Source organism: Crinia signifera, chromosome 2 (assembly GCF_055691185.1).
Source record: "Crinia signifera chromosome 2, ASM5569118v1, whole genome shotgun sequence".
Lineage (NCBI taxonomy): Eukaryota > Metazoa > Chordata > Amphibia > Anura > Myobatrachidae > Crinia > Crinia signifera.
In genome coordinates, this window is record NC_139218.1 from 356,559,592 (window position 1) to 356,577,955 (window position 18,364).

Genomic DNA, 18,364 nt, shown 5'->3' on the forward strand with positions numbered 1-18,364 from the left:
CCTGTTCAATGCTGTCGGGGAAGACAGCATTGAATAGGGCCATGCAGCCATCTCCCCCGTCGGGAGTTGGCTGCGGGAGGTCGACACACATTGCATACCCCCCTAAAACCGCAGCAGTCACACACTGAATACAGACATGCTCCTTTTGCATCCTGTTCGCTCCGTTTTGAAAATAAGATGCTATTTAACGGAAAAAAGATGCCAGACACATGGAGCTCAGGAATTATGTATAACACGACTTGTATCGTATGAAAGATAGACGTATGTGGACACATTTGTATGCTCGTTTCTGGACATGCGTGGAACCAATCAGCATGTTTTACACAATGCAAATTGTAAATGATGCTTTAGATTGGTCCAACAGCGTACCTGGGTGACTTCCCACAACTGCATTAGTTGCATTCAAAATATTTACTGTACTTACGCAGAAGAACAGGCTAATTGTGCATTTCTCAGAATTAAATGGAAGTGGTTTCAGTTTTCTGAATGAGTGTATCCGCTATTACAGGCGGATGCAGGGAGAACTGTGATTTAGAGCTTCACATCAAAGGGATCTTAAGATTTATTATTAAAGAAGGTTTACACAAACAGTAAATTTACAGCTCTTAATGGAGCTTATTTCTGTGCCAACCGCCGCGTTAGTGTTACAGTAGCTGTGAAATGTAAAAGAAGCTTTAAAGGCTTTAGGGTAAGATCTGAACACTTATTTATGTGTAGTCCAGATCACTAATTCATTTGGTGAAATAGAAAAATCATTATCCCAGAAGTGTGATCGAGAATGTAGAAAGGTTTCTCTGACAGATGATCAAAACTAAGTAACAGTACGGGCAGTACGGATGGTGTAATGGTTAGCATTACTGCCTCACCGAGCTGAGGTCATGGGTTCCATTCCCACCATGTGTTATATATATGGGGTAGTACGGATGGTGTAATGGTTAGCATTACTGCCTCACAGCGCTGAGGTCATGGATTCAATTCCCACCATGGCCCTAACTGTGCGGAGTTTGTATATTCTCACCGTGCTTGCGTGGGTTTACTCCGGGTACTTCGGTTTCCTCCCACAATCCAAAAATATACTGGTAGGTTAATTGGCTCCAAACAAAATTAACCCTAGAATGTCTGCGTGTACATGTGGTAGGGAATATAGATTGTAAGCTCCACTGGGGCAAGGACTGAATGTTCAAATATTCTCTGTAAAGCGCTGCGGAATATGTATGCGCTATATAAGAAACTGTTAATAAATAGTAACCAAAATTTATGAAAACTATAGTTTAGTTTAGGAACAGCATTGAAGACTTTTTTTTTTTAATTCCACCTTATTCCAATCATCCATTATCTATATCAAAGTGCATTTGATTTACCATGTAGAAAGTGGAACACACACACACACACACAAAAAAAAAACTTCACCTACTGTATCATCAATTTAAAATGACTAATACTTAGACACTTATTATGGCTTTACCTAGATCGGGGTATAGTGCTTGATGGGGCGGCACACCACCGTCATACCAACTATTTACCATTGTGGTGCTATTGTGAATTCTAGTATCATGATTTGTCATATTTTGTAGCAGGAGGTTTATGTAGTGATTTACAGAGAGAGAGCTGTATGGATGTGGAAGTCTTACAAACATTCTCGGACAGCAGGAATGTACGGCTATTATCAGTGCCATAGCTAGACACCGTGGTGCCTTGTGACAGAATCACAGCTCCTCTCAGATGAAGCATGATTGACATGCTGCAGTTTTTGGGGGAGGGGGGATGTGGAGCAAGGGAAACCAGCCCCATTCTTTAAAAAAAAACGTGGATGTGCCACAACCATTTTGTAGGTGGACTGGGTCTGCATCAATGAATGCTGTCCTCCTGGACCCAGGTGTCTGGATCCTACAGCTAGTCTGAGTAAGCTTCAGCCAATGCGGACTGACCAGGTTCTGCTAATATCGCAACCCACAGCCATGATGGGGGCAAGATACTGTGTCTTCAGGTGCAGAACTCAGACACACCCATACCCACATTCACCACTGTGAACCCTCTCCACCATCCTCTCCCTACCCTGCCAACACCCCAGCAGTACCCACCCAGACCCACACTCTCCTCCCGTGCATTCACTTCCAATACTCCACCAGAGCCCAGAAATAATCTCCTCCTAAAATTAACACCACCCCATTAACCAAACACTACATCAGTGTTGAACTGGGGCATGAAGGGCTCCCTCTGGAGATTAAGTGATAGGGGGCCCATGATTAGGGGCCTGGCCAGCCAAAACATAGGTTTACCTAACCATGAGAGAATGCATAGTTTGGAAAGGGATAATAAGGCAGCGGACATTTTTAAGTTTCCCTATGCACTTCTAGGAAGGTGCTCAATGCTACTGGATGAAAAGTACCTTCGCTGACCGTTCTGAAGCTACGTTGTGGCAAGTGCAGTGAACGGAATAGCCCCCCCTACACTCACCCACCTTTGGCTGTAGTTTATCTTAAAACAAAATCAGCATAAAAACAACAGTACCCAAATAAAGCATCATAAAATCAGAACAATTCATGTAGTGAATGATGACAGAACGCAGTATTAAATGACAGCAGTTATTTTTCATCCAACATTTAAATCTACTTTCCTGCGAGCAATGTCAATCAACAGACAGCTATCATTGTCATTTGCTGCAGAGACCTGACATAATGACACCCAAGGAATGAATTTATTCACTTGCGGAACATTAAAATGATGTATCTTTCACATACGGGGGCCTGTATCAAGAGATCAAAGTCAGCGTGAACATGTAAACTGTGTGGCTTAAAGCCAAGTCTTCAGGTACAGTACACTGTACTGTAACTTTCCCTAAATTGTGCGAAATTTTATGTCATGCAAGTACTGGAAAATAAATTCAGAGAACTAGATGTTTTGTTTTATGGATATTAATAATATGATGCGTACATTAACACAATAAATATTATTAACCAGAAACTGCGTGACCAAAAGTAAAAAAAAAAACAGGAAATAAAAATGAATAATAATTTAGGGAATAATATGAATAACACATTTCTAGTTCACTAGTTAAAGCTAACACAGTACTTCAACTAAGGGGGTGGGGGTACTGAAAAAGGCTTGCAAAAGAGCCCGCAGCGGCTCGAAACGCGTCAGTAATTGGTGATTACAACAAACGGATCCAGACTCTCCCCAGTCTCAGTATCTGGAGTCTAGCAGTCTAGCCCTTCTGGGGACACTTTGCTAACACTACCTCTGGCTCCACTTCACAGCCTGCGTAAGACTGCTTCCAACAGATGGAGCGGGTCCCAGCTTTGCAGGGGATGGCGGAAGATTCGCCAGCCGCCATCCCCCACCAGCCGCCGTAAGGGGAGATGCGTGCGCGTCGCCTTACAACGGGGCTCCCCCTGGGTCCCCGACGCCTCGCCGAGGGTCGCCCCGAGTCCCCGCCGCCCCCCCCTAACCCTGTCCGTCTCCCTGAAGCAGATACGGACAGGGTTCCCGTCCCCCCGCCGACCGGAAACTGAGACGCGCGTGCGTGTGAGACGCACGCGCGTCTCAGTCAGATGCGGCGCCTCTCCGCCGGCGATCGCCAGCAGCCACATTCTTGCGCTGGCGGAGCAATAGTGAGAGGCGTTCCATCTGTACATCCACAAACTTTACTTTTACCCAGTTAATTCCTTTTACCCAGCCCAATTAATTCAGAGCTTATGTCAAAGGAAATTTCATTGTGCCCACAGGGTTTATAGAGCACTCTCAGTGGTTCTTCAATATGATTTGTTATTTTTTGTCTGCTTCCAGCTTATATCATTTTTATAAACAATTTGAAATGTGTTTATGGTATTTTTTGTGTGTGCATTAACCCCTTGAGTGCTAGGTTTTGCTGGGGAAGGACAAAACTACTAGGGCAGGTTTCTCCTGCCCCAGAAATAGTCAACACTGAATGGGCCGCCTATGCAGCCACTGCCTTCTGCAGCAGCCCTTGCTCCCCTGGGGCTGCTGCTGGCTTCGGCTGGGGAGGTTCGGGGCACCACTGGCGCACCAACTCTAGAGGCAACCCCCTGTCGCTCCCCACCTCCGGCCAGTCCCGGTGTGCAGTTCCTCCTTCCTGCCTGGGTTGTCACTGTCTGCTGTGGTGTTTCTACCACAATCTGGTTGGCATCTCAATTGTAAAGTAGAAACACCACAGCAGAGAGTGACACCCCAGGCAGGAAGGAGGAACTGCAAAGATTTCACAAGTTGCAGGGTGTTAGAATGAACAATAATCAAATGCATCCCATTTGGGACTATTTTCTTACCAATTCCTGGTGTGAGGGACACCATGGTATAGGAAGCAGGGCAGCACAGGGTAAACGAGCGTTTGATGGAAGCGTTCACCACAATAAAAACCCAATGTAACAGACGATCAGCCACTAATTGCCATGTTACAGGCTGTGTTTGAAAAATAACAAGAGTTGGTTGGTTTATCTCTCCGCAGCTTAGTACATCTGCCCAATATTTATCAAGATCTGTCTTTTCATTTAGATTTCCATACAAGATGCAGCACAAAAAAAAGTGAATCACTTTCTTTATTTTAGAAAGTATATTTATCTTTTTACATTTTAACAAGCATGAGAACAATGGAACAATGGTCAGCATCAACATAGAGGCTGCTATATAGTGGACACACTGAATTACAACGTGTACTTACCATCGTAGGCAAGGCAGCTGGCATCTACCTAGGGAGCCTGGGCATTGAGCAGCTTATGTCCGAATACTTGGAGGGAGGATGATTGGCTTCATATTAATATTCTAATTTGGATGTTAATCTCCTTAATTTACATTATAAAGCTCCACGACATCACACGGCGCTGTACAATTAGTAAATGATGAGCCAAAATGACATAATGAAATGTAACAGAAAGTTCTGCTAGTTCCAGCTTCCAGCTAAAGCGGAGGTATCACGGGAATGCTGATTAAAGTGTTATTATTAAAATGCTACATGTTGTGTAATAAGCAGACAGAGCTAAGTTATTCATATCCCACGGATCAAAGAAACCGTCAGGATTTGAATGAAAAGTGTCTGTTGGGGAGATGTATGAAGCCCGGGAGAGCAGTGAAATGGAGCAGTTGCACAGTGCCACCAATCTGTGCTAGATAAATGACCGTAAAGCGCCATACACACTTAATGAGTGCCCACCGACATTGAGGGGTGCTGGCATCGGCAAGTGCATACGCATACCATGTCGGCCTATTTCATGTGTTGACCTAATGTATGCCAACCTTCATAGTGTCCACGAGATACGGTCGTTGGGTCTACAGTATGTTGGTTGACATTGGTCAAGGTCGACATGGGTTTAGGTCAAGAGGGCATTAGGTCGACACAAGCATTAGGTAGGCAGTGTCTAGGTCGACAGTCAAAAGGTCGACATGGGGTTTTTCACTTTCTTTGAGCCGACATGCGGTATTTCATGCCCTACCATCCACTAGGGTGTGGTGGGAGTATAAATAAGTGTGCCGAGCGCTAGGCACTGTACCCTAGCATCAAGGGGATGCGGTGCACTGAAAACCGTGTCCATGTCGACTGTGTCGACATTCGGGTAAAAAACTGTGAAAGCCACATGTCAACCTTTGGTACTTGTTTCCTAGCATGGCCACAACGATCATGATCGTGGTCATCGGGTGTAAAATCGTGGGCATCGCGGCCATCGCATGCTCTAAAAAATCGGGTGCGATGGGCCAGACGCGATGCCCGCGATTTCCCCATAGAGAACAATGTTAAATGCCTCAATTTACCCGCGATGACCACGATTTCCCATAGGAAACAATGTGAAATGGCTCAATTTAACCAAATTATCATAGGAACAATGGTAAATGGCCCAAAAACACCCCTGAACATTTAAATGTCACCCCAAAAGTAGTTTACGCCACCCCGCGATCAACGTGAACCCGAAGCGTGGCGAGCGCAGCGAGCCCGCGAGGGGCGGCGGTACGCGTCCTCCGACCTTTTCATACCCCCACTATCCACTAGGGCGTGGAGTTGAGAATAGAATAGTGTGGCGAGCGCAGCGAGCCACCGAGCCCGAAGCGTGGCGAGCGCAGCGAGCCCCGCGAGGGGACGCGGATACCTGTGAAGCCCGCGAAGGGACGCGTTTACCTGTGAAGGTATCCGCGTCCGCTCGCCACGCTTCGGGCTCGGTGGCTCGCCACACTATTCTATTCTCAACTCCACGCCGACGTGGATAGTGGGGGTATGAAAAGGTCGGAGGACGCGTACCGCCGCCCCTCGCGGACTCGCTGCGCTCGCCACGCTTCGGGTTCACGTTGATCGCGGGGTGGCGTGAAATACTTTTGGGGGGACATGTCAATGTTCAGGGGTGTTTTTTGGGGTTTCTGGCCCATTTACCATTGTTCCCTATGATGATTTGGGTAAATTGACCCATTTAACATTGTTTCCTATGGGAAATCGCGGTCATCGCGGGTAAATTGAGGCATTTAACATTGTTCCCTATGGGGAAATCGCGGCCATCGCGTGTGGACCATTTAAGCATTTTTGGCCGCATACGACCCGACCGACGCGATTTTCACTGTTTTCAATGGAAAAATCGGGGGCATCGCGTCGGTCGCGTCGCAGGCCACTAAAAATTACACCCGATGGCCGCGATTGTGGCCTTGCTAGGAAACAAGTACCCAACCTTTTGACTGTCGACCTAGACACTGTCAACATAATGATTGTGTCGACTGATCGACCTGTCGACATTGTCTCATGTTGACCTAATTGTGTCGACCAACATGCTGTAGACCAAACGATCCCAACCCATGTCCACAGGAAATCCTGTAGGCATATTGGGCCGGGGGGCCTGTAGCTGCAGCTCCACCCTCTGTCATTGCTAATGCCACCATGCTTAGAGTCACATCCTCCTTTCTCCATCATAAACTGAGGCTAAAACCTAAAGCACGGGCAGGATAAAACTACCTTTATGCAAAACATACAGTCGGGCAAAAAAGTATTTAGTCAGCCACCAATTGTGCAAGTTCTCCCACTTAAAAAGATGAGAGAGGCCTGTAATTTTCATCATAGGTATACCTCAACTATGAGAGACAAAATGAGGAAAAAAAATCCAGAAAATGACATTGTCTGATTTTTAAAGAATTTATTTGCAAATTATGGTGGAAAATAAGTATTTGGTCAAAAACAAACAAGCAAGATTTCTTGCTCTCACAGACCTGTAACTTCTTCTGTAAGAGGCTCCTCTGTCCTCCACTCGTTACCTGTATTAATGACACCTGTTTGAACTCTTTATCTATATAAAAGACACCTGTCCAACACTTCAAACAGTCACACTCCAAACTCCACTATGGCCAAGAGCAAAGAGCTGTCAAAGGACACCAGAAACAAAATTGTAGACCTGCACCAGGCTGGGAAGACTGAATCTGCAATAGGTAAGCAGCTTGGTGTGAAGAAATCAACTGTGGGAGCAATTATTAGGAAATGGAAGGCATACAAGACCACTGATAGTCTCCCTCGATCTGGGGCTCCCCGCAAGATCTCACCCCGTGGGGTCAAAATGATCACAAGAACGGTGATCAAAAATCCCAGAACCACACGGGGGGACCTAGTGAATGACCTGCTGAGAGCTGGGACCAAAGTAACAAAGGCTACCATCAGTAACACACTACGCCGCCAGGGACTCAAATCCTGCAGTGCCAGACGTGTCCCCCTGCTAAAGGCAGTACATGTGCAGGCCCGTCTGAAGTTTGCTAGAGAGCATTTGGATGATCCAGAAGAGGATTGGGAGAATGTCATATGGTCAGATGAAACCAAAATAGAACTTTTTGGTAACAACTCTACTCGTCGTGTTTGGAGGAGAAAGAATGCTGAGTTGCATCCAAAGAACACCATACCTACTGTAAAGCATGGGGGTGGAAACATCATGCTTTGGGGCTGTTTTTCTGCAAAGGGAACAGGACGACTGCTCCGTGTAAAGGAAAGAATGAATGGGGCCATGTATCGTCAGATTTTGAGTGAAAACCTCCTTCCATCAGCAAGGGCATTGAAGATGAAACGTGGCTGGGTCTTTCAGCATGACAACGATCCCAAACACACTGCCCGGGTAACAAAGGAGTGGCTTCGTAAGAAGCATTTCAAGGTCCTGGAGTGGCCGAGCCAGTCTCCAGATCTCAACCCCATAGAAAATCTTTGGAGGGAGTTGAAAGTCCGTGTTGCCCAGCGACAGCCCCAAAACATCACTGCTCTAGAGGAGATCTGCATGGAGGAATGGGCCAAAATACCAGCAACAGTTTGTGAAAACCTTGTGAAGACTTACAGAAAACGTTTGACCTCTGTCATTGCCAACAAAGGGTATATAACAAAGTACTGAGATGAACTTTTGTTATTGACCAAATACTTATTTTCCACCATAATTTGCAAATAAATTCTTTAAAAATCAGACAATGTCATTTTCTGGATTTTTTTTCCTCATTTTGTCTCTCATAGTTGAGGTATACCTATGATGAAAATTACAGGCCTCTCTCATCTTTTTAAGTGGGAGAACTTGCACAATTGGTTGCTGACTAAATACTTTTTTGCCCGACTGTATACAGTACTGTCCTTTACTGTCAGTTAAACATGACTAACAATAGAGGGCATTTAAACATCAGTCACTCATTCGGAACAATACATTGACTAGATCAATAATGCAAATTCTATAAGGGTTTGTCAGTGGTGCTTAGGGAATAATAGGTTTATAGCGTATCGCTGAAATCTGACAGCTTTGATTTTACATCCAATAAACACAGTATTATAGCTAAGGATGTAATTGTGGGATTTAGGGATTTCCTTTCTAATTCCAGATGACAGAAACAGGCAGCACTGTGGGACTACATGAGCAACGCTTTCTGTGACTATACCCGTGTACTTTGGGTTCCCTGGGTTCACTTACTAGCTTGTAGTGTAGTTGTATCATGTGCTTGACGGTGTCACATGGGCTCGCGTTTAAAGCCATTGAAGGTTTAATAAATTAGTCTTGTCACATTGGGATATATATCATTTACAAACATTGTCATGACTACAAATAGAGCAATTAAGTAAATGCTAGACATCTCTCATTTATATTGCAAGCAACGGTGTTCAGCTGTCATCAGTGTTCAGTGGATTAAAGAGTTAAATAAGAAAATAAGGTAAATACACCCTATTGTATTATCCCACCACTCCCTAGATGTCGACATTTTGACTGCCGATTTTCCCCCTTGACGTAATGCTTGTGTCGACCTACAGTCTTGTCAACCTTAATGCATGTCGACCTAGTGACCGTATATACCATTTTTACAGGTGTCCTTATGTATCCTTGCTGCTGGACGCACAGGGGTACTAAGATGGGATTTCAATTGAAGATAGTATGTTGCCCATAGCAACCAATTATACTACTTATTTATTTAGTACCTTCTAGAATATGATAGACAGAATCTTATTGATTGCAATGGGTAACATCCCAACTTCAATACAATTCCCATCTTATTCATTTTACCCTACAGTGTCCCAACACGGCCTCCAGCAAGTGCGGTGATGATGTGGTAGAACACATCTGCAAATAAACAGTTCCTGTCTGATTATACTTTCAGATGCTCCTATAGCATGGAGTGGTTGTTAAACGCGAACGTGTCTTGTCCATCGTGTATCTAATGTCAGCTGCTTGCCCTAGTGTACAAACACATGGCGCCTGTGGTGTATCTATAGCCATAGACCTATTCCAGCAGTTTACAGTTCTTGTGTATACAGTAGGTTGAATATGTGTACGCAATTGCGAATAAGTTGCAGTTGCTCCGCAGGGTGTTTCTTTTCCTTTTTGGGCAGCAGCTTCATTTGCTGATGTCAGCAGCTGTATTGCGTAGAAAACCACACTGGCAGCTGCGATAGTGTACATCTCTGAATCAGCCCCAAAGACCAGATAGCACAGAGTACACAGACCCTTATAGTTATGCGCGATGATGAGGTTTTCTCAATTGAGGGATTGTCAGCAATCGGCACACGTGTCTAATGCCCGGTACACACCAGGAGACGATGGTGCTCGTGAGCGTGTCGTCACAGGAATGTACAACCCGCTCACGAGCTGACGGCGCCGTCGACACGGCGCGAAAATGCGGCTGATGTGATCGCGATCCGATCACGACCCCCACCCACTGCAATGGTCGGTTCTGAGATCCTACCTGCAGCAAGTAGGATCTCAGAAAAGACCTAACGACCCGCAGGGCCGCGCATCGGATCTGGATCGCATCAAAAGGACACTGAAATGGCCCAAAACACGGCCGGATTTACATACAATCGGTCAAGACTGTATCTAAATTGACTAGTTTTGGGCCATATCGTCCTGGTGTGTACCCCACATAAGTCGCACTATGCACACACCAAAGTACCGTGGCGATGTTGCTCACAGTGAGCATATATTTGCAAAGTTACAAGCCACAAAATATTTGGGGGAGGTACAGTAACGGGGAGTATCCGCAACAGTGATCCTGTATGCACAAAGCATGGCACCTCAATTCCTGTGGCCATTTTGCACAACCATAGTGTTGTTCAGGTGTTGACCAATGATTCTATTCCATAAGTAGTAGCTTGGATCTGCAAAACCTTCAGTGGTCACCTCAATAGATATCTAGATGTGTCATTTGCATCTAATCTTACACATCAGCTGAGTACGGGATCATAGCTGCAAGTGCATTAGCATTTATCTCTGAAACAGACCCAATCCCTACCAGTGTAGATGACATCACATTGTGCATATATGTAACTGTGACACTGCATGAGAGTGCAGGAGAGCTAATTTGATAAATAAACTGTCTTTCATAAAGAAATGTTGTACCTGTCTAAACTGCTTAAAGATAGGCACACACAGTATTATATAGAATGTACTGTAAAGACAGTGTAAAATCTGAGCTGCATAGTAAAAGATCCACACATAGGGCCTTATTCTAGTTCACTCTTTCTGATAAAATCCTTCTTAGATTGACAAAACCATGTGCACTGCAGGGGGGCAGATGTAAAATGTGCAGAGAGAATTAGATTTGGGTGAGTTATTTTGTTTCTGTGGAGGGTAAATACTGACTGCTTTATTTTTACACTGCAATATAGATCTCACTTTGAAGTAAAACCCCACCCAAAGCTAATTCTCTCAGCACAAGTAACATCTGCCCCACCTGCAGTGCACATGGTTTTGTCCATCTAAGAAGGATTTTGTCAGAAAGAGTGAACTAGAATAAGGCCCTTATAGTAAATGTGGTAGAAGAAGTTGGTACACTGGGCATGTGCAGCAACTCTGCCCTGTGCCTTACAATGCATGATGTGGTGACAGCTCTATTGATATTCATATTATATACCAGTGCTATTGTTGTCATAATTTAAGGCACTCGCCAAGAAGAGAGGGGTTTCCGGGCAATCAGAAACCCCCCCAACCCCACCCCCTGGGTTTGCCTATGATGTAGACAGCCCCATGGGTTGATGCTGAACATAAATGCAAGTATCACTAAATGTACAACAGTAAGTAAGCATTTTTATGTAAAAATGCATAGCTATGAATACAGAAGTAAAATTCAAAAAAATAAAAAAGAGGAGCCCCCTTTAAAAACGTTGAAAATTAGAAGGAAGATCAGTGGACTTCGTCAGTAAAGTTAAAATACTGAACATACTGTATATAATAGGACTTGATCAGATTGTGCTTCAATTTGTTACATGAGTATTTTAAAATGTGTTTGATGAATAATATTACATACAAAAAAAGATTTGTAAAAAAAATAAAATAAAGCACATATTTAATTATGATTTTATATGATAGAGAAAAAAAAATCAACCTCAGTTTTGGATTGGACATATAGGAAAATAACCTTACCTCATGCTTCAAGTCTATTGTAAAATCAGAACTAGGTGGGTCCTTAACTAGGATCTCAGCAAGCCTAAAAAAAACAAAATGTTTCCCGTTAAGACAAAAAAAAGGCATCCGCGTAAACAAACTAATTTAATGTGACTTTACGAGATGGGGTCCATTTATTCTTACAGCTATAAAATAGGACACGAATGCCAATACAACTAAATGAGACAGAATCTAATAAGATATTTAATTGTAAAAAGTCTTTAATCAAAAAATACTTGAAATACAGTAAAGAAAGAACAAAAACTACATTTCCAAATTATTAGTTATTACATTTAAAAGTAAAATGATCAAATCAAACACAGTAAAGATATTTTTCATTTTCTGTTCCCGAGTATACAAATAAAACCATTGGAAAAAGTGACTCTTCACATATTAAAGTAATTGAATAATTTCAGTTTTACTAAGCAAATATGTAATAATGAAATTTATATAAAAATGTTCTATTTTTTTCGGCAACACTGGGGACAACTCAGAAGCATTATCTCAACTTATTGATAAATTAAAAAAAAATGTAACAAGAATAATATTGCATATTAGAATATGCCCCATAATGTTACTAAATCAGTGAACACAGGCAAACTGTGCAAAGGAAAAACATTCACTTTCACGGTTTTCAAAAACTAAGAGATCAGTTAATTGAAATGTGAATTTTTTTTTTAATCTGCATTAGTAACAAGGGGGCAGATGTATGAGGCTGGGTGAAGTGATAAAGTGGTCGGTGATAATGCAGCAGCCAGTCAGCTTTTAACTGAATTTTTTTTAAACCAGCCTGTAACTTGACAGATAGCTGATTGGCTGGTATGTTATCGCCAGCCACTTTATCACTTCACCAGACTTAAGGTCCATACATGTGTGGCCATTTTGCCCAGCGTGTGTGCTGACCGATGATGTGGAAAATTGCTGGGCTGAAAAACTGTTTTTCACCCATTTTGGCAATTTTCCCAGGGGTAATTTTCCCTGGGGTGGATGACTTTCCATAGCAGGACGCAGATGAGAGGCCAGGCCAGGGATGATGCAGGAGCATCCACCAGTGCTCACAGCTGCCCCGTACACACTGGGCGACTTTGGAGCTGAAAGCAGCTCAAATGAGTAAACTGAGCTGCTTTCAGCTCACATTCACCCAGTGTGTATGGGCAATTCATAAATCTGCCTCAAAGTTTCCCTGTCTCAACCATGAATGCACCAGTCTGAAGCACAACTGCAGGGAAAGGGACCTAATTCCTACCTGATCGCTCTGGTCAAAATTCTGCCCCATCCCAGATGGTGGGGGTTTTGCGCATGAGTGAACACCTTCAGCGAGTTTCACACTCATGGGGGCACTTGATCCAGCAGGGAAGCAGGGTGTGGAAATGCTGGGCTTACCCTATCACATGACTACAGGCCCTTCCCGAATTCGGCCATCTCCGGCCAGAATAAAAGTCTGTCAAGACTTATCTACGAAGGAGAAATGATGAGCGATGATAGAATTATTTTTCTCTCCCATGAGGCCACATGCGAGTGGATGTGTAAATGTACACATCCACTTGCATGCTAGTGTGTGTGTGTGTGTGTGTGTGTGTGTGTGTGTGTGTGTGTGGGGGGGGGGGGGGGGTATTCGGAGTTTACCTGCTCGCTAGGCTGTGAATACACACGTGCTAGAGTACAGGTCTGAATCAGGCCCAAAGCCTGTTTCCTAGCAAGTGTCTCCATATGCTAATTGGGCCGCCGCCCCTCTCCACCCCCACGTCCGCTGTCCTGGGTGCGTGCACCCGACGAACAGTCTGTTCGCAGTGGGTGCACACACCGTGCATATTCACATATGCAGAAATGCGCATGCACACATCGCCACCATCGGTGCCCGTGCGAATGCATTCTGGTTGCAAAGTTGCGATTAGTATCTTTGCGATGTGTGGCAGGATGTACAGCAAACAGTACATACAAAACGGAGAATGTTGCATAGATGTAAGGTCACACATCTTTGCAAAGCAACCAGAATAAGGGCCCTTGCGTGTTCGCACGTGATGTCAACAAAGACGAAGTCGGTCTGACAGGATGCTGGAGTTTAGAAGTAGAGGCGGGAATAGCTGTCCAGCATTTCAGAAACAGCAGCATCTCATCATTTTCCGGGAGAGCAAATGCCTGGTCCTGCACCTTCTAATCTCCTGGCCCTGGCTCAACGTTTCTGGATGTTATTCTGTGTAAGCTTCAACTTAACTCATATGACCGATGGTGTCAGCTTATACTGGGAGGAGTCATCTTTGGATGCAGCAGGAAGTGTCAGGCACAGAGGGCCTTCAGTATTCTGCACTACGTCTTTGAAAGCAGGAGATATCTCTCTAGCTTTCAGTTGTTGCTAAAAAGCCTCAACATTTAAGCTTGCCTCAATCATGCAGAAACAATGATCACTGCATAAATGAAAGTTTGATAAAAGACCTCAAAAACCTTTTAATAGGAAATGAGATGTCAACCATAAGGGTAACATGAGAGTTGCAAACTCTTCATAATATAATTATCAAACTTCGAGAATTTTGAAATCGGTATAGAACTGGATAGCACTGAATCGTCATTAATTCCAGAACTATTTGTCTGATCTCTAGGGTGAAGTCAGATGTAGTCAAGTACTTTTGGGAGATGGGTTTCTTGTAGCATTAAAAACAGTTGACATCTAAAATAATTGCTGGGGACATGATTAATTGATAATAGCCAAAATAAAGGACCACAAGTTCCATAACTAACATTATTACATATTTTTTGTGACGAGCTGAGATTGTACAAACTCATTTTCTAAAATCTAAAATGATTTGCTGTAAATGAGATGGAAACATAAATTTAAATCCTCACGCCCTTCTGTTCTTAGAATGTTAATATGTACTTTTCAGCTGGATTATGGATAAATCATTTTGACAATATATAGGCGGTGTGCTGGCCCTAGTTGGTATATAGAATGCCAGAACCTCAGTTGGCGAGCGCTGCCTGTCAACTGGACATTCCACAAATGATTTACACGCACTAATCTTTGGTGGGAACATAGGAAGAAAATAACTGACAAATGGACTACAGTTAATGGGATAGATGTACAGTACTAAGCCCTGGAGAGCGGTAAAGAGAGAGAAACTAGCAACCAATCAGCTCCTTTCTGTCATTTACCAAACCCAGGCTGCAACATGGCAGTTAGGATCCAATTGGGTGATGCTTTATCTCTCGCCAACGGGTAAGACAACCCCCCTTTCGAGTCAATTATCCACAACTCGCAAATTACTCTAGAATAATTTATACGGTAATACCCCCCCCCCCCCCCCAGCCCCATTGTATCTGCTTCAGCTCTGTTCGCTGGGACCCGCAGATCATTGAAGAAATTGTGGTTGCCTCACAGCAGACAGTACTTAAGGATGCTAGAGTAGGTCGGCATATGACCAGATTGGTGATGTCACAGCTGGAGGGTCACGAGCTAAAGGTCAGCTCTTCACATGCTGTGAATGGGTCCTGGGTTGCAATATCCCAACTCACCCCTTCACACTGCATGGCAAGCTAGGTTGAACCCGTATAGTCATCATGAACTGGTTCGGCGCGGTATATACACATACCGATGTGCCAAACAACATTAACAATATTGGGGTGATTGACCTGCATGGCCAGAAGACACCATAGGACATTAATGGCGCACATCGTTAACGATATCAGGTGTACACACTAGAAGACTTTGGCCTAAATATCGCTCAGAAGCTCCTTTATCAGCGATATTGGTGCCAATGTCTTCTAGTGTGCATGGGCCTTAAATCTGCATACGTAGGGCTACAATGTAACTTTTTCCCAATACCAGTTAGATGTGGCTCCGTAAACAGAGCTCAGTAACACACAATGGCCCTTATTCTGGTTCACTTGCAAAGGCAAATTCCTTCTCAAATTAACAAAACCATGTGCACTGCAGGTGGGGCAGATGTAACATGTGCAGAGAGAATTAGATTTGGATGAGTTATTTTGATTCTCTGCAGGGAAATTACTGACTGCTTTATTTTTACACTACAATATAGATCTCACTTTGAAGTAAAACCCCACCCAAATCTAATTCTCTCTGTACAAGTTACACCTGCCACCCCTGCAGTGCACATTGTTTTGTCCATTTCAGAAGGAATTTGCCTTTGCGAGTGAACCAGAATAAGGGCCAATATATACATGTGACATGTTAAATCAGCACAATCTCCCACTGCGCCTTGTGACGCATTTTCGGCAAACGTAAAAGCACAAAGCAAGCTGAGCTGCACAGGACCCGCAGGCTCACTCACGCCAGGCATCTCCAGCTGCGTGGATGTATAAGGAGAATCTGAGTAATTTATACAGATATTCATTAAGTAACTCTTAGCCCGTGGTTAATTGAAACACTTTTGTAGTGTGGAAATCCTGTTTTTTCTTTCTCCATTAAGGGGTATGGTACTTGTTTAGTTTCACGGCGGCAGCATGGCCTCGCGTGAGTCCCCTTGCTGGACTCACTGCGCTCGCCCACGCTACGGGCTTAGTGGCTCGCTACGCTCGCCACACTATCTAAAGTCAACTCCATGCCAATGTGGATAGTGGGGGTATGAAATATCCACGTTTGCATGGAGTTTATTTAGTTTATTTTAGAAAGTTTGGTGAGCGCCGAACCCGGAAGTAGCGCGCGGCCATGCTGCCCCCGTGAAACTGGGGTACATTTAATCAAGCTTCTAAAACAGGCAAGTAGAGGTGCTGGTTATAATTTTCAAGAATGTACTAAATTAGTTAATATACCCATACTATGGCCCTCATTCTGATTGACTCATTCGGACAAACATTAGCACGTAGCCGAGCGAACGGACCGCACATGGACCCAGGCAGTAAAGACACCGGCAAACCCTTTCATTCGAATATACTGTAAACACAAAGTGGATTGGCATGCTAACGAACATACGCTAACGTATTTACACGGATCCCAGCCTGTCCGCTCGGACATCCAGTTTATTGGATCCATTAACTAATTGCCTTCCACAATTACACTTCAAAATAACCCTTTATTACATGTGTCTTTCCTGTGTTCTGAATGTGCCACTTTCCGTACACATGTTGACTTGTTGTAATTGTGTGTACTATTGTAGTGTTCATTCTAGCATCCGCTATCTTTGAAAACCCATGCAGTTCCTCTTCCCTGCCTGGGGTGTCGCTGTCTGCTGTAGTGCTTCTAGCATAGTGTGGCCTGTATATCAGCACTGATATGCAAACCAGACCTGTGCTAGAAACACCCCAGCAGACAGCGACACCCCAGGCAGGGAGCAGGAACTTCATGGGTTTTCAAAGATAGCGGGTGCTAGAATGAACACTACTATTGTCCCAACATGACAGGCACGCTTGTGTGTTAAGGTTGCAGATTTTGAATGGCACATAATAGCAGTTAGGAATACTGGTGTGATTGTGGGTATAAACAATACAATATATAAGAGATATGAATGCAGAGAATAGTAAATGGTTTAAACAAAAGTGCGCTTCCTGTGTGGCTGCCATGTAGTTAGTTAATTGAGTAATGAGAGAAACTTGTATGCTGCATGGGTGTGTATTGCGTTCAGGTGCATGTAGTTTATCAATTGTGCGTGTTGATCGCCCGTGCGAATGCGGGGTCGAGAAGCGACTGGGTTGCGAGGCGTGAGACTTACTTTTACGGAGCAAATGATGTTGAGCTTCATCAGTCCGAGCGCTCGCACAGTTAAGCGAAGCCACCGCCCAGCACATGTAGCCACCACCCCCGTATACACCCCGGTTACCACCCAGTTTTGTGGCCGCGCCCATCAATATGCCCACTTTACGCCTACTTTGCACAAGCTCATTCGCTAGCCCATTTCTACTCGTAAGGTTACGAGTGTGCATGGCTGGCCAAAGCTGCAAATGCGTTTTGCGAGTGGTTCGGATGCGCAGTGAGCTAAGAAACGCTCTGCGAACGAATACATGCCTGAGCAAGTCAACCAGAATAAGGGCCTATGTGTTTATTCAGCTCACACTTTCTAGTGTTTTATAATATCAATACAATGAAGACTATTAAATAACTTGATTAAACAAGTGATTTCCCAATCGCTATCTGTGATCTTCACATTGTACATGCACAGAGTGATTATTTCTGCCTGTTGCTCCCTTGTCTGATAAGGTCACTTTAACCTTATGCCCATTTTTCCTAGAATATCAATTCATACAGAGAGATGGTTCATATTCTCCGCGTAATCTGGTTGTGCAATTGTCCTAAATTTAGTCCTGTGCTTTAAAAACGTTCCCATAAAACAGGCAGCAGTAGTCTCTGGTGACCCAAGATAATGTTGATTACTTCAGCCTGTAGGGGAAGATGTCTAATTGAATTCACATGGCCACTTGGAGACAGCTAGAGCCATCATGACACAATGCACCTAACAGACAGGACCCTGGAGACTGCAAATAGTATAACCATAATTTCCTCATGTACATTGAACTGGCATGGGAAAATGTTGCAAACTCTAAATTTATCT

The 18,364-nt window shown here is 44.0% G+C and overlaps 1 protein-coding gene across 1 annotated transcript in view; it reads right to left on the minus strand.

The window, feature by feature from the left end:
• B3GLCT (beta 3-glucosyltransferase) overlaps nucleotides 1-18,364 on the minus strand; it is a 366,095-nt gene that overhangs the window by 72,725 nt on the left and 275,006 nt on the right. The window contains exon 8 of the mRNA XM_083169834.1: nucleotides 11,847-11,910. Coding sequence (XP_083025960.1) covers nucleotides 11,847-11,910 — 64 coding nt within the window. The remainder of the gene's footprint in view (nucleotides 1-11,846; nucleotides 11,911-18,364) is intronic.